Genomic DNA, 26,083 nt, shown 5'->3' on the forward strand with positions numbered 1-26,083 from the left:
TGTGCCTCCCTCTTCTCTTTCTCCTTGAAGCTGACCCTGAGCAGCTCCGTCATCGGCCGACGGCACCCGCTCGGCATCCCTTTCCCAGGAGGGAAAGGAAAGCGAAAGGGAAGCAGTGGAAATCAAACTTTCCGCTGGAAATGACTTTGTAAGGCACCCACATCCCTTCTGCCGGTGCTGGGAACGTTCGGGGATCGGGCTGTGTCGTCACCGCCAGGGAAACGCTCTGTGGGGAGGCAAAAAGAGGGGTCACGGTGCCGATGCGCAGCCCGGACGGGGAGCAGGCTTCCAGGTTTGCTTCAAATCCGCGCCGTGTGGACCTTGTGAGCAGCCTCACGCGCTCTCCCAATGCCCAAAGCAAAGGGTTGGCTTCTATATCGCATCTTTTCCACAGAACAGTGTTTTTTTTCTGCTCTTTTGGCCACTGTCTGCGTTTAGGCCTTCTCAGAACACGACCGACGCTGAGTTTACAAAACCTTTCCTTGAATCTCCCACCAGCTTCTGGCTCACCGAGCGGTTTCCCGATTCCTCAGCAGGATTCTGGAAGCACATTCTCCTATTTTATGGCTCCGGGGTTTTACACAACTCTTGACGTGACTCCTGAACCTGATAAATGGCGGGGGTGTCTTACGGTGATAGCTAAACCCGTTACCCTGTCTGTGCCAGAGCCAACGCCTCCGAGCAGCGCGGAGATCTGGATTTAGAAATGGCTGGGAATTCATGACGATTTATGGAAGCTGGGGTGGCAACCCCAGTCCGCTTGATCCCACTTGATCCGCTTGGATCCGCTTGATCCCAGGAAGGAATGAGACCAACTCCGAGCACCCCAGCTGGCAGAGAGCAATCCATTTTCTCACATTTCTGGAGAAGCTTTGGGTTTTTTTCATAGAATAGGATCATAGAATGGTTTGAGGCAGAAGGGCCCTCAAAGCCCATCCAGTCCCACCCCTGCCATGGGCAGGGACACCTCCCACTGGATCAGGAACTCCGAGCCCCATCCAACCTGGCCTGGAACACCTCCAGGGATGGGGCACCACTGCTCGGGGCACCCTGGGCCAGGGCCTCTCCACCCTCAGCGTGAAGGATTTCTTCCCCATGTCTAATCTAATCTTCCGCCTTCCAATTTAAAGCCATTCCCCCTCGTCCTATCACTCCAGGTTCTTGTAAAGAGCCCCTCTCCAGCTTTCCTGGAGCCCCTTTCTGTGCTGAAAGCTGCTCTGAGGTCTCCTGGGAGCCTTCTCTTCTCCAGGCTGAACAACGCCAACTCTCTCAGCCTGGCCTTATAGCGGAGGTGCTCCAGCCCTCTCGTCATCTCCATGGGCTCCTCTGGACCTGTTCCAACAGATCCTACTTATGTTGGGGATTCCAGAACTGGACACAGGTGGGTCTGACGGAAGGGAGCAGAGGGGCAGAACCCCCTCTCCCTCCCTGCGGGCCACGCTGCCATGGGTGCAGCCCAGGGCACGGCTGGTTTCTGGGCTGGGAGTGCACCTTGCAGCTCACCCGGAGCTTCTCATCCACCTCCAGCTGCTCAAACCCTTCTCTTCAGGGCTGCTCTCAATCCCTTCTCAGCCAGCCTGCAGCTGTGCTTGGGATCGCCTGCAATCTGGGGGGTTGCACTTGACCAAAGGGGGGTTGCAATTGATCAGTGAGAATTGCAGTTGATCAGTGGAGATTGCAATCGATCAGTGGGAATTGCAATTGAACAGTGGGGATTGCAATTGATCACTGGGTTGCAATTGATCACCGGGTTGCAATCAATCAGTGGGAATTGCAATTAATCCCTGAGCTGCAACTGATCACTGGGTTGCAATTGATCAGTGTGAATTGCAATTAATCACTGGGTTGCAATTGACCACTGGGGGTTGCAGATTGATCAGTGGGAATTGCAATTGATCAGTGGGTTGCAATTGATCACTGTGTTGCAATTGATCACTGTGTTGCAATTGATCAGTGGGAGTTTTAATTGCTCAGTGGGGTTGCAATTGCTCAGCGGACGCAGGCCCCTGCCCTTGGCCTGTGCAAAGCCTTTAATACGCAGAGCCGGGCGGGTCCTGCCGGTCTCCGCCAGGGCGCACCCCGTGGAGCGGGCACTGCCCTGCCAGAGGGCTCCCCCTCTTCTTCGGGGCCAACACTCGCCTGCCGTCGGGCGGTCCCCACCGCTTTCATCGCCGCTTTAAGGCGCCGCACGCTGTGCGGACGGGGATTTCTCGGTGGCGCGCACCACCCTCTCCGCTCTCAGGCCGGGGGAGGGGGGGGCATCGTGGCGAGCCATCGCCGCTTTAAGGGGCGCGGCGAGGGCGTGGCCCGGCGGTTCCCGCGCGCGCGCCGCCGCGGGGCTGCGCTCCCGGCCTGCCCCGCGAGCGCCCGGCCCTGCCCATTCCATCCCGTCCGCGCCCGGTCCCGCCGCGTCCCGCGGGCAGCGGCGAGCCGAGCCCCCTCCGCCGGCTGCGGCGCCGCTCGCCCGGCCCCTCCGAGCGCCATGGCGGGCGGCAGCGGCGGCGAGCGCCGCGCGCTGTGGCTGGCGGTGCTGTGGCTGTGGCTGCCCGGGCGCTGCGGCGGCGCCATGGACGAGTGCGCGGAGGAGCGGAGCGGGCGGCCGCAGCGCTGCATGCCCGAGTTCGTCAACGCGGCTTTCAACGCCACGGTGCTGGCCACGCACACGTGCGGGGCGCCGGCCGAGGAGTACTGCGTGCAGACCGGCGTCACCGGCGTCACCCAGTCCTGCCACCTCTGCGACGCCGCCCAGCCCCACCTGCGCCACGGCGCCGCCTTCCTCACCGACTACAACAGCCCCGCCGACGCCACCTGGTGGCAGAGCCGCACCATGCTGGCCGGCGTGCAGCACCCCACCGCCGTCAACCTCACCCTGCACCTGGGTAAGCGACCCAACGCCGCGCGGGGGGAGCGAAAACACGCCCGCCCGAGCCGCCCTCGGGGCTGAACACCCGCCCGCCCGCGCCGAGCGGCTTGCACCGAGCGGGGGGGGAAACAAACGCGCCCGCCCGCACCGCGTGACTTGCACCGAGGAGGAGAGAGAAACAAACGCGCCCGCCTGTGCACCGCGCGTCTCGCCCCGACGCGGGGGGGTGGGCAGAGAGGCGCCCGCCCGCACTGTTTTTGGGGGGTGGGCAGAGATGCGCCCGCTCCCACCGTTTTTGTGGGGTGGGCAGAGATGCGCCCGCTCCCACCGTTTTTGTGGGATGGGCAGAGATGCGCCCGCCCGCACGGGTTTTGGGGGGTGGGCAGAGATGCGCCCGCCCGCGCCGCCCCAAAGCCTGGGGGTGCGGTGCGCGGGCTGAGGGGTCCCTGCTGGGGCTCCTGGTGTTTGAAGGCGGGTGTCCCCCGGCCCTGGGGGCAGCTCCTGGTGCAGCCATGGGGTCCTGGCTGGGTTCGCTCTGTTGTCTCCGGAGAGCCCCCCTGGTGCTGGGGCGGCTGTCGGGTGGAACCCCGCAGCCCTTGGGACGCCCGCAGCGCGTTGGGACCTCATCCTTCTCCGCAGGGCGGGATATTGAGAGATGTCACTCGTGGCACATTGCCTTGGGCGTGAAAGGGGGACCCTATGGGTGTGCGTCCCACCCTGTGCACCCGGAGCTGCCGTCCCGGCGCGTTCCAGGCTGCGATTCCAATGGGAGAGGGCGGCTTGGGAGTGGCGGGCGCTGCGGGAAGGGGTGTGCGTGCAAGGGCACGTCTGCTCGGCGAGGTTGGTTGAGGAGCGATCGGCCTTCCTGTAGAACCCATAAATCTGAATGTAAATCTCCCCCTTTCCAGTTTTCCGTTCCCCCTCGTCCCATCATTCCGCGCCCTTCTAGCGGCATCGCTTCAAGAAAAGGAGTTCTCTGGTTCATTGGCGTTCATAGAATGGTTTGGGTTGGAAGGGACCTTAAAGCCCCTCCAGTTCCAACCCCTGCCGTGGGCAGGGACACCTCCCACTGGCTCAGGCTGCCCAAGGCCCATCCAACCTGGCCTGGAACACCTCCAGGGATGGAGCAGCCACAGCTTCCCTGGGCAACCTGGGCCAGGGCCTCACCACCCTCATGGGGAAGAAATTCCTCCTTATGCCCAGTCTCAATCTGCCCCTCTCCAGTTTATCCCCATTGCCCCTCATTCTGTCCCCACAAGCCTTTGTGAACAGCCCCTCTCCAGCTTTCCTGTAGCCCCTTCAGGTACTGGAAGGTTGCTAAACCATTCCCAGAGTTTCCTTTGGGGTAGAGTGTTGTAACTCTCGCTTTGGTTTGTGGACAAGCTTTTCTTTTCCTCTCTTTGGTTATTTAAACTGTCTTGACACAGAGGAAGGGTGGTTGGCTGGGAAGGACGAGCTGGCCGACGGGAAGCTAAACCCACAGCGTGGAGCCTCACGTTGTTAAAGAAAGGTTAAAAGCCTCAGTGTAACCATCAGTTTCTGCTCAATAGCCACTGAGCACCTCCTGTGCTGAGAGAGGTGGAGTTGTTAAGCCTGGAGAAGAGAAGGCTCCAGAGGGACCTTAGAGCAGCTTCCAGCAGTGAAAAGGGCTGTAGAAAAGCTGTGGAGGGGCTCCTCATCAGGGAGTGCAGGGATAGGACGAGAGGGAATGGCTTTAAGTTGAAGGGGAAAGGTATAGATTAGATGTTACACAGAATGTCTTCATGATGAAGATGGTGAGGCCCTGGCCCAGGTTACCCAGGGAAGGTGTGGTTGTTCCATCCCTGGAGGTGTTCCAGGCCAGGTTGGATGGGCCTTGGGCAGCCTGAGCCAGTGGGAGGTGTCCCTGCCCAGGGCTGGAGGTGGAACTGGGTGATCTTTAAGGTCCCTTCCAACCCAAACCGTTCTGTGGTTCTATGATCTTGGTGGGCGACTTGGCAGAGTTGGGTTTACGATTGGACTCTGTGATCTTAAAGGTCTTTTCCAACCTAAACGATTCTGTGATCTTTATTACTTCCGTCCTTGAGTCTGTGCACCTGAATCTTTAAGTGTTTGGAAAATAACGTTGCTCTGACATATTGGAAAAGCCAGTCCTGGGCTTTGAAGAAACGAGCGTGTTTCTTTGAAGGAAAACGACTGCATCTTTCAAATGCTGTAGCATCACGGTCTGGTCACTGTCAGTCGCTTGGGTTTCAGGTTTGTTTGCAGCCTCTTGTAACTGTGAATTTGGTATGTTTTTAGACTGGAATGCAACTTTTTAAGGAGAAGCCGCTTGCGAAACTTTTAGATATTTGAGTGTGTCTTTTGATCCTTTTTTTTTTCCAGTTAGGTTTTTGGGTGGAGTATTTGTAGCGTAAAGCCTTTTACAAATCGAAAGCTCGTTATGGGCGCGGTGGTGGTGAGTTTTAAGAAGACCTGACAGCAGAAGCGTTAAGCTATCTGTGCACGTGCTGTGCAAGCAGTAAATATTCCCGCGTGCCTTTGTATGCGTCGCTGAGCTCATTGCGCGTCCAAGAACTGTTGAGTATCAGAAAGTGCCATTTTAGTCTCGGATGCCCCCAGCTCCTCTGCACCATTGCTCTGCTCTACTCTTGGGAAGGCTTCAAGCCGTCTTTGTGTGTGCTGTTGGAATTTGTGTGCCCCCCAGGCTGTTCCCTACAGTCCGCGGGACACTCGGTTACTGACAGCAGTAAGAGAGAAGAGGCAAAAGCTCAACAAGTATTTGTGTACTCGGTAGGATGTGAACTCATTCAGGGACACAGAGCCCTTTTATGCCGTTAGCTCTTTGAGGATTAGGCTGTGTGCTCAAACCCGTGTTCTTGTTTGATGCCGCAGTCGCCTTTATTTGTAAAAGCACTGGTGTCCCAAACGATCAGCACTGCTTTGCATCCATTCAGGACCGGCAGCTTGGCTCCAGGCTTCCAGCACGCAAGTGCTGCCTTCTGCTGAGTTCTTGGCAGTTTGGGATGTCTTGGGGAACGTCCAGCGAGTTTGGTCCATGTAGATCAGCGCAGTGCTTTGGAGGAGCCTGCGGAAGGTCAATGAGAGCCGCGGGTCTGTTGCCGGCGTTGGAGTGGGCTACAGGGGTTTCTTTGAGTCTTCTTACAATTTGCAGTTGAAAACAACTTAAAAACCTTTAGTTTTGAGAGTAGACGCAATCAAAGGTCTTCATATAGAAAAATACAGCGCGGATCACTGAGTTAAAGGGTCAGATTTGAGGAGCGTTTGGAAAGGAGAGCTGTGCCCAGAAGTCAGGGTGCTCCCTGGGGAGGGGGCATTGGGGCAGTTTCCAGTCCCCGTGCAAGGAACGTCTGGAGTTATAAAAGCTGTTTCTTTTTGTATGAGAGTGTATTGAGAGCCCCTCGGTAAGAGGCATCCCCGAGACGCTTGGAGACATCAGTTTGCAGCTGTAAATCAGGAGGAGCTGAGCCTATTCTCGGGGTAATTGGGTTATTGGGCGAGAGAAGGGGGAGCGCCACTGTGTCCTTTCTTCCTCTTCTCTTTAAAGTATCCCTTTGCTTCCCCTGTTTTTCAGTTCCTCTGGTTGAATTATTTCTAATTTAGACTTGACGCAAGCAATCTTTTTTCCCCCAACGTTGCCCTCCCCCGTGTTCCTGTATATTCCAGGAATACGGGACTTTGAGGCAGCGGTGCCAGCTTTTAAATAGAAGATGGAAGCCGAGGCATTACGGTATGTAGTTAGTTCTCTGCTTTTTTTTTTGGAAGCTGGAGCCTCACGTTATTTTTACAGTCTGTACTGTTTGCTTCTGCTGGGAGCACTGGGATAGTCCTGTCATCTCCCCAGCGCTTTGTCTGCATACGTTTTAGCACAGCTTTGCTATTTAGACTCCTAACACACCACAGCAGAGCTGCGTGTTAAAGAGACTCCTTTGAGCGCTGGAATAAGCAGAAAAGAAATAGCCTGGAGGTCCATGGAGCGTTTTTTTGTGCTGGGTGGTGTTGCTGGGCAAAGGCTTGCATTATTGCGGCTATTAGAGCGTTTTTTCAGAGCACACTCACTTCTTCCTTCTGCAGCTCTAATCTCTGTGTGCTTTCTGTTGTTTCTACTGCTGCTACACCTGTTTTTTTTACCCGCTTTAACGTGTGCCTGTCTGTTCCCTTCCCAGCCGGCCACGCTACAGTCATCTCTTATTTTTCCCTAACACTTTTACTCTTTGCCCGGGTCTCGATTTCAGCTATCGTGATCCCGGTGTTTTGTTCCTCAGACAAAGAGGCAGCGTCCTCAGCACGCTGGTGGCTGTGGAGTGGCCCTGTCTCCACTGAGAGCAGCTGTGTTTCCATCAACAAGCCTGCGAGCTAAGAGCAGCCCGACCTGGCTTTCCCTGCCCGCTGCGTCTCAGCAGGGATGGTGCCAGGGGATGTGCTTGGCCAGCGATGCTGGTGAGTTCAGGACAACGTGGTAGGCAGGAAAGACAAATTCCCACCTCTTCTCCCATTGCCTGGGAAGAAGAGCAGGTGTTTGGTGCTGGAATGCAGCCCTCTGCTAGCCATCAGGTCCAAGAAGAAAAATGAAATTGCTGGTTGCCTTCCTTAAAAACACGTTGGCTGTGTTTGCGGGCTTGAAGCGTGGTTAGAGTTGAGTGTTCCTGCTCTTGAATTCTTCTGAAATCCCTACTATAGACCAACCTAGAAACCCGTGTTGCCAAGCCGGATGGTGTCTTGAACGTATGAAATAAAGGAAAAGTTGTAAAAGAAGAAACGGATTGCCCGTCTCCTTCCCCTCCCCCTTTTCTAACCGCTCAGTCCTTTATTTGGCTTTGAGCAGAGCGATGCTCTTTGGTTATATATACTGTGTCTGTGAAGAGTGGTTTGGGCTGTGAGTGCTGTTTGAAGGCATTTACAAGGAAACCCAGGCAAGAGGCCAGTCCTTCCGTTCAGCTTCGGTTTGAGCAGCCGGTTGTTTGTACCGGGCGAGATTTATTTTTTCAGTACAGAAAAGCAGCTTTCTTTTTTTTGAAGGGAGGGCTATAAAATGTGCCTTAAATCGAGTACGTAGTTTGTGTGACTGGGATGCAGTCAGTTGCGTTGTTTTATTTAGCACAGCAGAGTGATGCCCTCGGCTCTCCAGTTATCCCATTAAGACTTTACGAGGCTGTGGTTCGTTGCCTTCCCAGCGAACCAACGAGGACTCGCGCACGTGAAGTTTTGCCCAACGTAGCTGCAATGTAAAAGCTCTGAGAAATGGTAATTGAGGTGTCGGGAGAGAATGTTTCCGTCTCTCGGGCTGTGTCTTGAAGCCGTCATGGATGTGTGGAGCCTGGGCCAGGAAGGGCCAGTCCTGCGCTGCGATGGCTTCGCTGTGGTATTTGTAGAGCCCTCGGGGGACTCTATTTTAGTTGGTCTCGCAAAGGCTTGATTTACATTTTGCAGGTTTCGACATGAGTAGTGCAGAGATCAGGGCTTTTAATGGCCAGCAGTTGTTCAGTGCAGTTATATAAAGTCGCTTTAAAGCTCCTTATCGCTCCCCGCATACCTTTTAAATTCCCAGGTTTTCTCTAGTACCTCCATTCGGTGTCTTCCTGGAGACGCTGATGCCCCGGCGTGACGCCTTTGGGAATGCACAGCACTTATTTTGGGGGATGGAGAGAGCTGGGATTTTGTCGCGTTCTGCTGCAAAACCAGCCGCTACTTGTGGTGCTCACCCTGAGCTGAGTCGCTGGAAGGGTTAACCGCTGGTTTTGACACACTCAAATACTTGCTTTTGTAGGCTTTAACCTTGGAAACTGTCGTTTGCTGCTCAGAATTATTAGCTCGTCGAACAGTTTGTGGCTTATTCAGTAGCATTAAGTAGCATTTCTCTTATAGCTGGAGGCTTTGGGGAGCTCTCCTGGCCTCCCTGAGCGTGCAAGTGAAAATCCCAGGCTGCTGCTTCCCACAGAAATGAAAAATGGGATTTCTCTGCAGACAACACGTAGAGAAAATTATTTCCAGCGCAGATGCATATGATGGGAAACTTGGAGCTCTAGTTCACTGTAATTCTTACAAACAGGACTGTGAGCGTTGTCCTTAATCATACGGCCCTTGTCAGACGAGACCTCCCGCTTGTGTCCTCGGGGGCCCTAATTCATCACTGGCTGCCACCCGCGATGCTGTGCTGAGTGATTGCACTCAAACTCGCTGTCTGGTTCTATTCCTACCTGTGGGATATGAGGTCTGGTGCGTTAAACTGAACTCGCCGCATCTAACGTCACCATCTCTTTATATCTTTATATCTTAATATCTTTATATCTTTATATATCTTTATATATATCTTTATAGATATCTTAATATCTTTATATCTTTATATCTTAATATATATATATTTTTTATATCCCCTTTGACAGCTCAGTCTGGGGCTGCAGCCCCTCTCACAAGCTCCTGGCCAAGAAGAACTGCTTCAGCCTGCTTTTTCTCAATCTCTGAACTACTCTGGTCAGAAAATAAAATGAGTTTCATCGTTTCCTGATAAACCGCAGAAGCTTTGCTGTGGGGCTACCCGCACGTACGTTGTGGTTTTCCCCCCAGGTCCAGGCTAGCCCTGTGTTTGCGTGTGAAGCCAAGCTTTACGGGCTCCAAGTGAGGGCTGGGTGGGGATCACTTGTGTTGAGGACCTGTGGCGTCACCAGCTGTGTTTAAAACTTTGTAATATTAGGACCCTCTCTTAATGCTAAGCCATCTGCAAAGAATGTGCTTGGGATCGCCGTCGTGGTCTGTAGCGTCCCGCGAGTAGCGCAGGGGTTTTAGCGGCGCTGCTGGTAGGATGGGGTGATGGTCGCTGTCGGCGTTGGCGAGAGGTTCAGGACAGCTGCTAACAAAGCAACTGTGCCCTGAGATTAGAGGGCTGCTCCTAGCAGACGTGCGCGGCTCTCGAATGGGACTGGGAGTATCGAGCCACGAGGCTGCCAGGCTGCAGGTGCAAGCTGCTCGTCGCCTTTGTAGGTGTGTTGGGTACTTTGGAGGTCAACTAGAATAATTTCTCAGATTTCCTGATGTAGGAGCTTGGGAAACGGTGAAAACTTGTAAACTGTGAAAAGGAACGGAAGTGGCAAGGTAACTTTATTTAAATTAAATCAGCCTCAGTCTTTAATCTCCTTTCTACCAGTCTAGCCCTGTTTGAGAGATCGCTTACCATAGCACCCCCGCACCCTGAGCAGCCCGTTTTACGTGTTTCAGTGATCTTCAGCAGTTTGGTTTGAAACTGGGCGGTAAAACACTTCTGGTTTCCGTGCTTCTACTTGTTTTAGATATTCCAGTGTGATATTCATCAAAGAGCTGTTCCCAGTGGTAATCACGCCTGCAGTTCTGACACAACACAGCTGTGCTCAGCAATGGAGAATTTCAGAATTTCCTCTTTTAGAAATAGCATCCAAAAGCTATTGTTGGATTTTTTTCTGCAGGTAGGTAAGCTAGTACCATCTTGCACGTGGGAGGTAGGCTTCCATGTAGCCTGGAGGCTTGTTTGCACAGTTGGCTTTGGGTTTGTTGTTTTGGGGGAGGAAGTAGAAGATAATTTTAAGGTGTTTGTAGAGTTGGTGTGTTGAGATCTTGCAAAGAGCCAGGGTTTGTGGGGTCTCGGGTCATATTTCTACAATGTTCTCATCTCTATTGTAGGCTCTGAGAGAGGTGCTGATCTGGCTTTGCTTCGTAGTGGCTCCTAGGTTTTACAGGAGGTCACTAGCCCCATAGCAGTGGGTAATCCACTGACTCTCGGGGGTTGAGATGCTGCTGATCTGGGAAGATCATAGAATCACAGAATGGTTTGGGTTGGAAGGGACCTCAAAGCCCATCCAGTTCCACCCCCTGCCATGGGCAGGGATACCTCCCACTGGATCAGGGGCTCCAAGCCCCATCAACCTGGCCTTGAACCCCTCCAGGGATGGGGCAGCCACCACTGCTCTGGGCAACCTGGGCCAGGGCCTCCCCACCCTCACAGGAAAACACTTCTTCCTAAGATCTCATCTCCATCTCCCTTCTTTCAGCTGAAAACCGTTCCCCCTTCATCCTGTCCCTGCACTCCCTGATCAACAGCCCCTCCACAGCTTTCCTGGAGCCCCTTCAGGTACTGGAAGGTCACTCTAAGGTCTCCTCGGAACTTTCTCTTCTCCAGGCTGAACATCTCCAACTCTCTCAGCCTGTCCTTGTATGGAGGTGCTCCAGCCCTCGGATCATCTTTGTGGCCTCCTCTGGACCAGCTTAAGCAGACCCATGTTCTTCCTGCGCTGGAGCCCCCAGTGCTGAACGCAGGGCTCCAGGTGAGGTGTCACAAGAGATCAGAGTGCCGGACTGTTAAATGGCTTTGGGTGTGCTAACCAGTCCCTACCAGTGGGCTGAAGTGGAAAGGAGGAGGGCTTGGCCCCTGCATTGCCCTTACCCCTTTGTAATATAGAGATCAGCTGTGTCTGAGGAGTGTCATAAAAGAAAAAAACACCCTCAAACCCCTAAAACCTGCCGAACATCAAAATCTGCTTGGTAATGGGTGTTGTTCTTCCCCACCTTAGGCTTGGGCTCGTTTGATTTTTATTTTTTTGGTGTGTGTGTAAATATCAAGGGTCCTAAACAGATTGAAAAAATATATATGTATATATAGTCTTTCCCTTTCTGATATATTTTATTGCAGGAAAATGAATAGTTCTATCCTTCTTTGAATTAAAAGATAACGTGCCTTACAGTCTTTAAGCAAATGATTACATTGAGCTTCTTTGAGAGTGATGTATCAGCAGTTTTCGTGTCGCTGCGCACCCTGCAAGTTCAGCATAAGCTACACGCTTGGAAAGGCACAGTTTGGGTTGGGAGTATCTCCTACTGACGTTACTGGAATGGAACATCAGTCCCTTCTGGAAAGCCTTCCATCCGATGCTTCTTGGTTACGTGAGACTGCTTGACCGGGTAAAAAGAAAATGTTCTTGTCCTTGGTCTTCTGTGGTCCACTTCTGAAGAGGATGGTTATTTATAGTCCTTTCATCTGCAGTTCTTTACGTCCGGTGGGGTTTTGCAGTGGGATTTTCTTCCCGGCAGCCTGTGGGGCTGGTCCCTGGGGAGGTGCCGTGAAGAGGATGCCCTGCCTGCTGCCCCTGCCTCCCGGCTCCTGAAAAAAAGGTTTATTTGTGGGGATCCGGCGTGTCCCCCTCTGCGTCCCATGATTGAGGTCCGGGGATTGACCCCACAGCCTCCTTCGATTTTGTTGCAGCAGCTGGTGCCTTCCTTCCAGCCACTGCTTTCTCTGGCTGCCTTCACGGGTCTCCTGGGTCCCGCTATCCTGGCTGGAATGACGTAGGAGAAGCAGTTTCTCAATGCTGAATCAACTGCTTGCTGAACTAGTTGAGAAGCTGATGCTCAGGGCTGTGGCTGCTCTAAGCTTGCAGACCTCCTGTCTACTTAATTCATGTTTTCCTGTCCCTCTTCCTTTCTTCTCCTTGCTTAAGCTCTTGCAGCCTGCCTGAGTTTCATGTCCCTCCTGCTCTCGCTTTGCTGGTCCTAGGATGTTCCCCGAGGAGGGGTTGTGTTGCTGGCGTGTCCCAGCAGCTGCTTCTCAGCCTGTGTGGGTGCCACCACCGCTCCTGTACCGTCGCAGCCTCCTGTGCTGGCTGCGTTAGCCGTGTCCTCAGACGCTGGCAGATCCCATTCCGATCAGACCGGGATGGGGGAGAGCTCCAAGGCAAATGCAAGATCGCCAAATGCTTATGGTTATTGTGTAGTTTCCCCTCTTTCATTGGCTGGGCTCTGGGGCAAGAACCAGCCCCTTGTTGAGGGACGCTTGTAGGTTTTCCTGAGCTGAAACCTTTACTTTGTCATTAAAAACTAATGTTTTTCACTGCTGATTCCCGTCAAGGTTATGAAGAAAATGCACAAAGCATGGAGAAATTCCCATCAGGGTTATGAAGAAAATGCACAAAGCATGGAGAAATTCCCATCAGGGTTATGAAGAAAATGCACAAAGCATGGAGAAATTCCCATCAGGGTTATGAAGAAAATGCACAAAGCACCCTCCTGCTGCAGGGTGAGACATGAACTCTGAATAAAGCACCATCCCTCCAGCCCTGTGTGACGTCTCTGTAGTGAAATCTAGTTTTCTCCGTGCTTCGCCTCCTGCCTGCTCCCTCCCTTGTCCCCCGCCCCACTGGGATTGCTGGCTGAGCTGGGAGGAGTGCGTGGCGCTAGGACGGCTCTCCGGTTCCTCCATCCATGCTCTGCAGGCATGAGTTAACTGATTAAATTACTGGCATTACACGAGTCACCGCTCTTCTGCTTTCTAAGCAGGGTGACTCTGCATACCTCCCGACGGGCGCGCTGCCCCTTTCTCACACCCTCCCTGGTGCGGGGGCGAGCAGGGCTATCCCTGCTGCCTCCACGGTCGGGACAGCTAAAGCTGAATTCCTTACGGAACAAAGCGTGGGTTGGTTTGGAAGTAATGATAAAAAGATGAGGCTTTCTGAGAGCTTCGTGGCACTTTTGGGAAATAAGGGCCTTTTTTACTTTTGTCGTAACTGTGATGAAAAGCTGTCCGCTTCTTTTTGGCAATGTGTCTGAAAGCGTTGCGCGTAGGGTGTTGCAGAGCCAGAGTCCGGGTTTCTGGTTAGGAAGGGAGCTTGTGGTTTTTGTGAAGCGTTGATACTTCAAATTGTGGAAATGATTAATTGGCTGACAGAAGGACGGCTCTAAAACCACAGTTCTCTTGCAAGTGACCTTAGTTTTTTGTGTCTGCCAGTATCCCCAAAAAAGCAGGAATAAACAGTGCCTTATTCCTTTTCCAGAATTAAATTTCTTTATATCAGAGAGTTGAGGCCGTTGGATGAAGATGTTGCTGGAAGTCACCAGTGTAGGTGGTGAGGGAGCATCTGGCTGGAAGTCCACAGGATCAGACCGTGTTGCTTGTCTGTTGCTGGCAGGTGGGCAGCAATTATCGGTTATGAGTTGGGTCAACTTAAGGTGTGTTTTCTCTGCCAGAGATTTCCTTGTAGCCTTGCTTTTCTGTGCTTTCCTTGTAAGAGGCAGGAGCTGCATCAGGATAAGCCTGGACAACGCTGGTAAGGCTGTAAATCCTGGGCTTGGGGCACCCCTTGCATGCCAGGCTGCTTCTCTCTGTTCCCTGGCGGACTGCTGTCAGTCTTTATTTTAGAGTACCAAGTCCATACTTCCATGAAAAACTTATCTACGGAGAGAGGCTTTCTAAGCATCTTCAATTTGGTACCCACTGGTGTATACTTAGACGTCTGTAGGAAGATGTGTTTGCAGTGCGAAGCCCTTGGGTAGGACAGGAGAAGATTCCCAAAGTTGAGTTTATTCCCTTTCCATGCTTTGATCCTCTGTTCGAGCAAAACCATGGCAGTAATCCTGGTTCTTTTTTGATGACAAATCATGTTTTACTCCTAATTCACAGCACCTACCCGTGGTGTCTGAGGGCGCCTGGAGCAGCTGGGCTGCAGCTGCCGTGCTGACCGCTCCTCAGCGGAGGTGGAGAGCTTTGGTTTCAGCTCTCGCAGCGCTCCTGTTTGTGTCGGGGAAGAACTGGCCTGGTTTTCTGGTGCACGTGAAGCAGTCGGCTCTGGTCTCTTTGTACTTTCTTATTCACCGCATTAATGGTTAGTTAATTAACACTATTACAACAGTGCTGTCCTCTCGGCCGCTGACGCAGAGCTTTGCCTGGACACTGATAGATCGAGGAGGTTGTGAATGTTTATAGGAATCTCAGTTTGTCCTGTTGCAAAACCTCATACACGACGTGTCTCCTCGTTAATTTGTCTGTGAATTGATCACCTTTTCATGTCATCTGTTCGGTCTGTTTTGCAGCTCCAGGGCTGTGGCATGGTCTGCTGTGAACTGCATGGCAGAAAATTAACATGCTGCTGTGGTGGCTGGGAGGGACCCTGTCTGCCAGCCTTTCTGTCCCCCATGTCCTGCTCTTTTGTCATTTTTATTGCTCCTTCTCCTAAAAAGGCGACATTCACTTGAAAACAGTGGAGGGAGCATTAATTGTTTTGAAAGGGCGATCCCATCGGTTGGAGTGGTATTGAGGGCTACCATAGTGTATTAGGAAGGGATGTGGGAAGAGAGGTGGTTCAGCAGAAGGAATGGAGTTGGAAGTCGTTAATTTGCGTCATTAGTGCTGTGTACCAGAAAGTTTATACTGTGCCTGGCTAAATCGCATGAGTCTTTGAAATTCGCAGCAGTGCTAGCAGCCCCGCTGGCTTTTGTCCTTCCTGCAAACACACAGCTGCCTGCTCTGGGCATCCCCGCCTGCTCAGCATCCCCGCTGCTCCCTCTGCCCTGGGCGACCACAAGAGACCAGCTAGAAGAAACCTCCAGAAAATGAGTTGGTGTTGCCATTGGGACCCACGGAGGACGTGAAAGCGTGGAGTTTTGGGTTCACATCTCCGTGTAGCACGGGAAAACTTTATCACCCCCTTCTGAGGAGTGATGCGTGTCCAGACTTGCTTAAGAAATTTGCTGGTAGTAGTCCAACACGCAGAGGGAGCGTGTGCTCCTGCAGCTGTATGTGGTGTGCAGAAAGGTTGGCTTTGTGCAGGTAACTGGGCTTGCCCGCTCCAGGGAAGCTTATCTTAAAGCACACAGTCAGAGTCTATCAGCTTTTGCTGTTCTGCTGCTGCTGTTGTAAAGCCAGCTTTCAGCACAGGCAACTCAGCAGAAAAGGTGATGCACTGCAAAAGGTTTTGGGTGGAAAGTAGGCGTGCGGAGCCTGTGGAAGGTGTTTTATATGTAGCAGCTACTCATCGAGTTCCGCGGTGCTTGGCTATCCTTGGGAGAGAAGTGGCGGCTGCTTCAGGGGGTTCTACAACCTATAGGGACATTCCAGGTCAATGAGATGGGACTCTGAGCAACCTGATCTACTTGGAGATGAAGCTGTTCGCTTGGGGGTGTTGGACTGGATGACCTTGAAAGGTCCTTTCCAACCCAAACCGTTCTATGATTCTCCAAAATGAGGTATAAGCCGGAAGGATGAGCTGTAGGAAGCTCAGGCTTTCCATTCTGGGCTTGACTAGTGGACAGTAGGCAGGAGGTGCTCAAATACTCGCCGTGTATCTCCATAGAGTTTCTATCTTGCCCATCTGCTGCTTCCCCTCTTTCCTTTTCCACCAGCCCCAAGGCTTTTATGCTGACAGTCGTGTTTTGTGCTCAGTTGCTGTGACAACAGATTACAAGGCAGAAGCGTTTTGTGTGCCTGAATCGCACGGTGTCCTTGCGGAATAGCTGTCCTGCCGCTCTCTGGGGTGCTTCAAATTTGGGAGGCCAGCAATGAAGGTGTGGCTTCACGGTGTCTCAAGGTAGACTGGCTTCTCTCAGCCCTGCCCACTTCCCCGCAGCTGGGGACAAGCAATCATACAGCCCTTGTATCACCTTGCTTAATTAAGTCCCAGCAGCTAATTTGATGGAAAGATAACCTTTTGGAGGCTTTAATGATACTGAGATATGCCTGGGGGAACTGAGGTGCTGGTTGGTGGGAAGGAGGCACCAGGGGATGGGGACAGAATGACAACAGTTACAGCTAATTTTGAAAACACTCTAAAAGGGGTTTTTTTTTACGAGGACCCTTGTGATAGGGGAAAAGTCAAAGTGAGGACTTGAGGTTTGCTGTGGGCTTTGAAAACTCAGGCTTCCGTAAAAGGAAGGAAATGAGCCATCTGGAATTTCCACTTTTGCACCTTGCGCATGGATGCAGCTCCTTAGTTGAAATAAGAAACCTGAGAAAAAGATTGAGAGAGAGAGAGAGATTGGAGAGCATTTCTGGGGGAGAATTTTCATAGAGAAGACATTCCTGTATGTATTTAAGTTAAAACATTGAATTCTTGGTGAGTTTTAGTTTAGGCAAAATGCCTCTATGTGGGGATTCAGCTGTCCTAGCTTGTTTTAGCTGACTTTGCATAAGGCAGAATAATGAGATTTGGGGTTTTTTTAAAATTAATAACCCATTAAAATAAGTAGGCAAACCGATATTTATGCAGCTGCTTGACTCTCTTGGAAGCAGATTCAAGGGCAAGAGATTGACCTATAGTGGAAAATCACTTGATAAAACAGTCCCCTGGTTTGTCTTTTTTCAAGCTTTTTATCACATAGAATTATTAAAAAGGCCCATCATGAAACTAAATCTCATTTTCATAAACGACGCTGAAGGTTAAGATGGTGCATCCCAATGCAATTAAATGTACAGGCTTACTAATTTTTGAGTTAATAACGCTGTAATGACTTTTCTTTTTATGGGCTTGGACTTCCTATAGCGATGGATGAGAAAGAATCCAAGAAGGACTCCTGCGCCATTGATATTGGTTGTGTATCTAAGAACTAAGCATGCAGCCGGAGGAGAGAAGGTGCCTGACGAGTCTCAGCTTTGGGTTAATTACTGGAACAGCTCCTGCAGAACTGCTCTCCAAGTGTCAGGTTGGCTGGGCTGGTGTTGCGTCAGCATTTCTTTTGTTAAAAAGCTTCCTAAGAGATGAAAAGTTGGCATATGCATCTCCTAGGAGGAGATTCTCCTGCAGAGCTGTAGAGCTGCTCTTCCAGCAAACAGCGTCAACCGATGAATGGTGATAAACCTTTGTAGAACGTAGATGTAAAAATGTTTATGCTTTGTGTTTTGGTGGACAAAAAAAGGCTCTTTGGTCCTGCAAACGAACTGTATTCATTAGTCCTAAGGAGAGGGATTTTTTTTTCTTCTAATCAACTTTCACCTACTTGCTTAATCTGTGGGTGCCTAGAGTTTAGCATACCTGAGGGCTTTTCTTGCAGAGGTCTCCCTTTGCTATGTATCCTGCCCACACAGAGATAAAGATGAGGCAGAAATCCCCTGGAGCGATGCATTTTTGCATGGGTATGCAGCAGTTCCTGCCCGGGCGACTCTTGCTGGAAGGATCCAGCCCATCTCCCAGCCTGGAGCTGCCTCTGATGTGCTGGCAAGAGGCACGGCGATCACCGATGGGGGGGTTCAGGTTGTGGGGTGCTTGGGCAGAGCGTGCACGGAGGTCACCTGTGTGTTATCTCTGCCAGGGATAGCGATGCCTGACAGCAGAGCGCGAGCACAGACGCTCTGCTGTGGCACCACCAAAAGCTCTTTTGCAAGTGCAGGCACAGTTTTGTAGCGCAGCTTCGTCCTTCCCCCTCCCGTTTTGGGGGAAAGGTGGTGAATAGTCCTCTCCTTCCTCCCCAGATAATGCTTGAAAGCCGTCTGAAACTGGGGGTCCAAAAAGTCACCGGGGTACGTAAGCCACAGAGTCCTGCTGGGGGTTTGGGAGCACTCAGCCCTTCCTTCCTGCTGGGAGAGAGGCTGTAAAACCTCCAGGTCATTTTGGTTTTGATGCTAAACGCATGGTTTCCTTCCAGCACGGTGAGTTTGTGACGGTTTTGGAGCGGGATGCCTTTAGCCTGAGCACAAGCCGAATCCTGCCAGCGAGGCAAGCAAAGGCATGTTTGCTAAAGATAGCGTGCGTGCATGGGTGTAGTAGGGAGGGTTTGAGACACTCCAAGTGCTCAGATTTACAGCGCAATCCAAGACATCCTAAAGAAAATGAGAGGGATCAGGTATTTCTTATGAATAATAAACTGCTTAAGGTCAGCTTTGTCCTTTACAGCCCCTATTCTTCGTGGCAGCTGTGCCTGATGACCTTCACTCCATCCCACAAGCGTATTGTGCCTCGACCTTTGCATCAGGTTCAACAAAATCATGTGCTGTTGTGCTCCCAGGTGATGGGGCATCAGTTTTTTGGCATCCCTCCTGCCTCTCTGGCCAGCATAAACTGGTATTTCAGCAATCCCTGCAGCGCATTTGGGCTGCCTGAGGTTATAACTTGTGCTCACGCTAGCTGGACGCCCCTTGAAAAGAGTTTTGTTTGACTCTCTTTTAATTGTGCTTCCTTTAGATTTATTAAATAGTTGTACTTTGCGTTGATGGAAAATGTTAAAAATAGAAGTGCTCGGGACGGGGCTATTGCGTTGGCGTTGACAGGTTTGCTGGAAGCTGAAGCATGCCTTGTATTTTAAGAAGCACCAGGTTTTGGAAGGGGTCGCTTTCTTCACCCCACACTGAGGAGATGCTGTTATGAGCTAAGAAGGGATCACTTGTTGCATAAATTAGGTTTTTAGTGCGCTGCTGTTCACTAGGTAGTGCGATTATTGCAAATAATAGCCTGAGCTATTGGGATTTCTGAGGAGTTGTTGCCTTTTGCAATTGCAAAGCTGGTTGGTGAAAGAACCTCAAATCACATCTAATAGACCTTTTACCTTTCGGTACAGCTCTTTCTGCTGCGAAGAATCTTTTTTGCCTTGTCCCATCGCTGTTCAGACAAGCCCATACGTGTGAGGAAATAAAGCACAAGTGACGATGTAGGGAAACTAATGATGCTGTGCTGATCTGTACCATGCAGCAAATAAGTATCTGCTGTTCTCCCCAGCAGCTGTAACCACAGCACGGAAAGATTGTTTTCAGGACCCCTAACTTTGCTGAGCTTGCCCTGAACCGAAGGCAGGAGAGAAGGCAAAGGCACACAGGACCTTTATTTGGTGGGATTCTGTAGCTATGGAGTTGTGTTCCCAAATATAAACGGTGAGCATCTCTGGCGAGCGTGATGGCAGGGGTGAGGTTCCCAGTGTAAACAGTACATGAAGTGATGGGGAGCGATTTCCTGAGCCTCCCGTCTCAAGCTGGCTTCTTCAGAGGAGCAGTCAGCCGTCGGGATCTGCCTTTTGTCATCACGGAAACCTAACGGTGACCACACAGATGTTATTGCGCCGTTGCCGATCGCGTTAGCAGATGCGCAGCCTTATCTCAAGCCTGCACGGCGCTGGCCAGGTGTTCTTCTGTATCCAGCTGTCCCTGGTGCGGCTGGGAAAGCCATCTGTAACTTGTGCGGAACTGCGGTTCTGCGGGACAAACGGAAGGGAAGAGTAAAAAGCTGTGGGTTTGTGGTGGGTATTTTTTTTATCTTCCCTAAAATGGTAGGAATAAGGGAGAGTTTTGCTGGAGTTTGGGTTTTCACAGCATAGGGTTTACTCCTTTCTTCCTTTGCGCCGATCTTTTTCCTCCTTTCCTCCTCACGTGCTCAGGATTCCCTCTGATTCAGTAGGATCGTCTAATCTTGAGGACCCAGCCCAGCAGGGGAATGTGCGTTTTGATAAGGAGCAATGAATGGAGCTTCCTCACCCAGACTCGGACGGATCCCAAAAGCAGCTCATGCGTCACTGGGAGGATGCTCGGCCCCGCGCAGCTTCGTTAGCCTGTGCAGCAGATGGGTGTAGTGATACGGCGAGATCCTAAAAAGTGAATACCAAAAAAAACCTTTGTAAAAATAACTGGGTTACTTCATGCTACTTCCCGGTTGTGCCCTTATTCCCAATGTGTGGAGGTTTCTTGTATCCTCGGCTGTGGTCGGTGTGTGGCTCACACCCCTCCCTGACTTCGCCCAGTGTGGAGCTGCTCTGCCTTCAGAGCGAGTGCGTACGTCTGCACTCAGTCTTCAGAGACCTATTGTGAATATCGCCAAATTACTTTAATACTTCTGGTGGTTTTCAGTTGAGCAATAGTAGTTTCCAACTTCCCTTTAAAAGAAATAATGGGAACTATAGGTTATTAGTGGTTATTTTTTTTGGTGAGAAAATGTTGCTGTGCTCTGAGGCTGTTTGGAGTTCAAGTCAGTAGCGTGCTTCTAGAAGTCTGTTTTTCTTTATTTAAGTTTCTATTTATCCTTGTGGTTGTAAGTTAGGAAATATTCAGTGTCATAGGTCACAATATTCCTGTGCTAAATTTGGGAATATAGCTGGCAGCTTGCTTTTTCCCTGGGAACTTTCTTGTCAGGTTGGTACGGAAAGCTTTAGCTGCTTGGTTGTTGGGGAAAGAGCCTCTTGGGTTCATTCTCTGTTTTTTCTTTTTAATTCTTTTTGTTCTTTTTTTTTTCTTCCACTTTTTTGACTCCTTCACTGCCTCTTCCACTGTCATGGAAGAAATCAAGACTTGAAGTAGTTGAGCTGTCGTTGCTCCTTGGTTTTCGGGGTCGTGTTTGTCTTGCCTGTCGTACGTGAGGCTCCCTTTCCTCTTTGTGTTTCTCATTGTTTTCTGCCAAACCCCTGTGTTTTGGAGCCACTTCCTGCGCGCGGCTTTGTACCAGCTTGGGAATCTCCCCCCACAGAGTTGTTCTTTCCTTTCTGCAGTAGAGGCACAACTGCGCGGGGCGCGAAATTGCAGAAAATGAGGAAAATCTGTGAAAGAGATCCAGGGGTTTTCTGTGTTTCTTTCCAGCTCTTTGCATATCATTATTCTCTGTTGAAGAAAAAAAGAATCCAAAACCTCACAGCAAACAAATCAAAGTTTATTTATTTATTTATTTTCCCCCTACGGGATTATAGCTAGTGAAACTTTTTTTTACTTTTATTTTAGAAAACAAATAAGAAACCCAAACCCAAGGATTAGTGGAATTCACCTGGCTGCTAGCGCCTGGACTACAGCTGTGCCAGATGATGTGGCTTCTCTTGCAAGGCCAGGTTGGATTAGGGTTTGAGCAGCCTGATCCAGTGGGAGGTGTCCCTGCCCATGGCAGGGGGTTGGAATTGGATGATCTTTAAGGTCCCTTCCAACCCAAACTATTCTATGATTCTAATTCCTCTTTGAAGGTAATCATACAAATAAATCTTCTATATTTCTGTAAGATCCGTTGCCTGTCCCTGCCCTAAGGAAGTTCAGTGGCTGTCTGGAGAAGTAGAAGGTTGGATGGACAGATACGTTGTTTGTGGCGTGGAGGCATGAATCCAATCCACTGCTGTCACCTATCTGCCTTGCAAGGAAACGAGGATGGTGTGTTTGGTGCAGAAGAATGGACAGGGGACCCTGTGTGAGGGCTGTGCCTGGCAGGAGCAGCTGTGCCGGTCCCTTTGTGAACGCAGTGGCTTCCCCAGGACCAGAGAGGAACCAGGAATCCCACGGGGGTTTGGGGAACACTGAGGTTGTGATTACTGGCTGTTTTTTTCGTGCAGCGCTGCAGCTCTTCAGCGTCCTGCTCCTTCTGGCTGTAACCTGGAGACATCCTTGTGCATGTGCGAGACTTGGGGGAAAACCTCTTTCCATCACCACGGGTTGCTCTGTGTTTGGGTTTTGGGTCCCAGCAGAAGCTGGGGCGACGTGTGCCTTTAGGACTGTCTGCTAACTTGACGTCAAAATGGTCTTTGACCCTCTGATGGTGGAGGAGGAGGAGATAGTGATGTCTTGTTGGAGCTGGGGCAGGCAGCGATGCCGTGGGGCAATGAAAGCCCGAGTCCATCACTGGGGCACTCTGAAACTGCTGCAGAGCGATGCGCTTGTGCTGCTCCGCGCGGGCTCGTCCTGGGAGAAGCCGCACCGTTGGGCTCTGGACGTGCATGCCTGCCGTGCTCGCGTGGGTTTGGAGTGGAGATTTCCTTTCCGCCTCTGAAAGTGGTGCACGCAGCTTTGTTTGTAGCACTGTTTGGTCTAAAACCAAGTTGTTTTCAGGGAGGTGGAGGCTCTCAGTTGGGTGCTTCCTTCCTAACCTCCCGAGAAGAGCAGAGCACTCGGCTCGAGGAAGTTTTGCCAGCGTAAGCATTCTTGGTTAAAGCAGTGCATCGCTAGGAACACTTCTGGCTTTAAAGCTGTAAGAAGAGAAGATGGTCTGGACGCTGTCGCCTAATAATTGTTTGTTTGTTTATTTATTTGTTTGTTTAAAGCGGAGGCCTGGATTGTGGAAACAGGGTTTGAAGTTCTTGATCTGAAGGAGACTGGTAGGGAAGATGCCAAACAATTTTTCTTGAGTATGAAATGCTTTGTATCTCTACGCAGCCTCCTCTGAGGCAAGGTGGTGATCTCAAACTCTGATAACTCCTTACCATTTTGTTGCTGAAGAATGTCAAGAACATTTTGTTTCTGTCCCATAAAAAGAACAGAAACAAACTGCCAAGCCTTGGAGGTTGCTATGAAACAGAACAGTTTTCCTCTTGGCTCTGTTCATGAAGACTTTAAATGTGCTCCTTGCCGAGTTCCCGTGCACGGGGGGTACGGTGGGGGGTGTGTTTGGCAGGTGTGTCTCTTCTCCTGTATCCAAACATTGAACTCGCAGCCCAGAAAGCCAGTTGTGTCCTGGGCTACATCCAGAGCAGTGGGACCAGCGGGCGAGGGAGGGGATTCTGCCCCTCTGCTCTGCTTTCATGACACCCCACCTGGAGCCCTGTGTCCAGCTCTGGAGTCCTCAGCACAGGAAGGACACGGAGCTGTTGGAGCGAGTCCAGAGGAGGCCACGGAGATGATCTGAGGGCTGGAGCACCTCCCATGCGAGGACAGGCCGAGAGAGGAGGGTTGGGGTTGTTCAGCCTGGAGAAGAGAAGGCTCTGCGGAGACCTGAGAGCAGCTTCCAGCGCTGAAAGGGGCTCCAGGAAAGCTGGGGAGGGGCTCTGGATCAGGGAGTGCGGGGAGCGGATCAGGGGTGAGGGGAAATGGTTTTCAGCTTCCTCTTGTGAAGCCCTTTCCCCACCAGGTCTTCCCTTGGGTTGGTTTTCACTACTGTCAGTAGCAAACTGACTGTGATTTGGGCTTTTGTCCCGTTTCGTAAAGCAGAAGTTGTAGTAGCGATGTGTCTCAAGAAGAGAAGGCTGGAGGGGTTACACGTGCGTGCCAGGTGCCTGGGGAGTTTTACATACGTTGAAATGTCCTTTTTTTTCTTTCCCATCTTGTTCTCTCCTGACCTAATAGCTCCAGCTCTGCTTACAATAAAAATCTGAAGACGGGTAGATTTGTTTGTTTCAATCTTTCATTGTTCGGGATGTCGGCATACTGAAAAGCAAGGCTCTGTCTGATGTGCAGCTGTGGAGCGTGGAAGTGTTTCCCGTGCCGCGCGTGTGGTTCTGCACAGGTTCAGGCAGTACAGAAAGCTGGAATCCCTCAGCTCGTGTGACGCGGGACAGTCAGCGGCGCACAAGAACTGCCCAGAGTTTGCAAAGTTTCAGGGTCACGAATGAGGTGGGTTTGGGGCTGGCAGTGAGGGCTCTGTGCCTGGTTTGTCCCTTTACCCCTGCAGACAGGGTGTGTGCGGAGCTTTTGTTCCCAGCGCTTTGTGCGTGGGTCATTGGCCGAACAAGCCGGTGTGTGTGCGGAGGTGAGGGCGATGCAGAAGGCAGCGCTCCGCTCTGCGTGGCTGAAGCCTGGCTGGGCTATAAGGGCGGCCAGGGGCTGTCGGGAGGAGCAGATGGTGCTTTTTTCTGCATTTACAGTGTGTTCTCCACTGCCTTGGGACAGATGAAGTGATTTATTTTACGAATTCCAGAGGCTTCTGTAAACAGAATGTGTAAATACATACAAACATAGGCTTGATCTGCTCTGGTTCGCATGTCTGGGAGCGGTGGTTTACAAAACTTGCTCCCAGCCTCCGGGCAGAGGATGTGGAGATCAGACGTGACTCATTTCTTATCTCTGCTGGAGTCCACCTCTTCCAGAGCAGGGCCCTGTGCCGGAACCGCAGCCCAGGCTCCCCAGGGCAGGGTCACACCGAGGCTGGGCAGCAAGGCTTACAGCTCACCTGCCCTTTTGGGAGCTTGGAACGACGTGGGCTGTTGTGTTGGAATGGGAATGAACACTGGTCATGGTTTCATCTACTGCCGTACATCCCTGGGAGGGGCTGACCATGTTCTTGTCCCGCTTTCCAGGGCGGCATCCTCGATTTTGCTGGTATTTTGTTTACAGCTGGTGACATTGAACTCACGAAGGGTTGATGCTGCCGGTTAAGTGAGTTTCTGCCGCTCTGCACTGGAAGTGTTGGGATGCCGTTGAGTGTTTGGGCTGTTTTGACCATCTCGTTGGAGGTTTGACCTTGGTAGCGCCCATGACACAAAAAAGCATTTTCTGCTCTTTGTTGCTGAGCTTCAGGTGGTAAATTCTGGCGTTACTGGTGAAGGACACGCGCTGCTTCTCCTAAGGAGTTTAACAGGGGTTGAATGGAGTTGTCCATCCCAGGACAGCTGTGGTCCGGGAAAAACAGCAGCATTACCTCAAAGTCAGGGTGAGTTGTTAGCGTAGGAGCTTGGCTGTGAGATGGTTGAACTGCTAATAAATGCTCTGAGCTCTGAAGCTGTTGTTGCAGTGGTCTTAAGGTCTTATAAAATGAAAGAAAAAAACCCTCGTATTTCTCATCTGCAGCCATGGGGGTATTTTGGTTATTGGCAGAGCTTCTGGGGGGAGAGAGAAACAGAAGAGGCTCATGGCCATGTTGAACTGGGAGTAGAGTGTAGGGCAGGTCGGTGAAGGGATGCTCCTAAAGTCGGTTTGTCCTTTTTCAGTGAAAGAAGAAAATAAGTAGTTGTTTAAGCTGCATTCCAGGCATTAAAAAAAAGTAAAAGTGATGAGAGCACTTGCTAGAGCGCAGAGCAGGCTGGAAGGCTTTTATAGGTCGGGATTTGCTTGCGGCAAGGAGGGAAAAACAAGCGCGGTCACCCTTCATCAAAGGTTGGAAATGGGATTTCTCGAGAAGCTGTGTTGGCATCTGTGGTTTTTAAAAAGTGAAGTAATATTTTCAGATGCCACCGCTCCTGAAGTTAGAACTAGTGGAGTGGGTTACATGGTTTTGGATGAATTTCAAAAGGCTCCAGCAAGATCGGGTCATTCAGTAGCTCTGCAGCAGGGAAAATCCCCCATAGATGTATTGAGCGTTGAACGATAAAGGCAAAATATTGGAGCTGTTGGCTTGTGTTATTGAGATCTGAATTCACTCTGGGAGAAACACTTTGCCGTGTGGCATTGGGTGCACCTCCACCAGCAAGCGGGATTAATTGTATCTCAGCTACGATAAGAGTAATGGAAGATACAACCAAGTGAGAAAGGGAATGTCCAGTGCCTACTAAACTGTTATCACCGTGACTGCTCTGCAAACCTCGTGTGAACTTGGCGACTCTCTGCTGGTTGGAATTAGCCATCGAATTTAAGAAGTTACTGGAGAAATGAGGGGGTTGGTGGCGTGGATTAAACTTCAGGTGGAGAAGAGGAGGAAAAATTTTAGAGATGGAGAGAGTTGAGATGGATAAGTTGGTGTAGGAAGCGGCATCCTTTGCGGTAATGCAGACAACAGTGGTGCAGAATACGGTCGTGAAGGTGGGTATCACTGCAGCCCATCGCTGAGGTTTCTGGGCTCCAGTTGTGTTGAGCAGGGGCACCTGGTGCAAAACAATCTCCTTCAGGGTGAACCACTGCTG

At 51.1% G+C, this 26,083-nt stretch overlaps 1 protein-coding gene across 1 annotated transcript in view; it reads left to right on the forward strand.

Annotated features, from left to right (window-relative positions):
• The first annotated feature begins 2,359 nt into the window (after nt 1-2,359).
• Nucleotides 2,360-26,083, forward strand: part of LAMC1 (laminin subunit gamma 1) — a 62,962-nt gene continuing 39,238 nt past the window's right edge. The window contains exon 1 of the mRNA XM_054073670.1: nt 2,360-2,879. Coding sequence (XP_053929645.1) covers nt 2,483-2,879 — 397 coding nt within the window. The 5' untranslated portion in view covers nt 2,360-2,482. The remainder of the gene's footprint in view (nt 2,880-26,083) is intronic.

This window comes from Cuculus canorus, chromosome 8 (genome assembly GCF_017976375.1).
Source record: "Cuculus canorus isolate bCucCan1 chromosome 8, bCucCan1.pri, whole genome shotgun sequence".
NCBI lineage: Eukaryota > Metazoa > Chordata > Aves > Cuculiformes > Cuculidae > Cuculus > Cuculus canorus.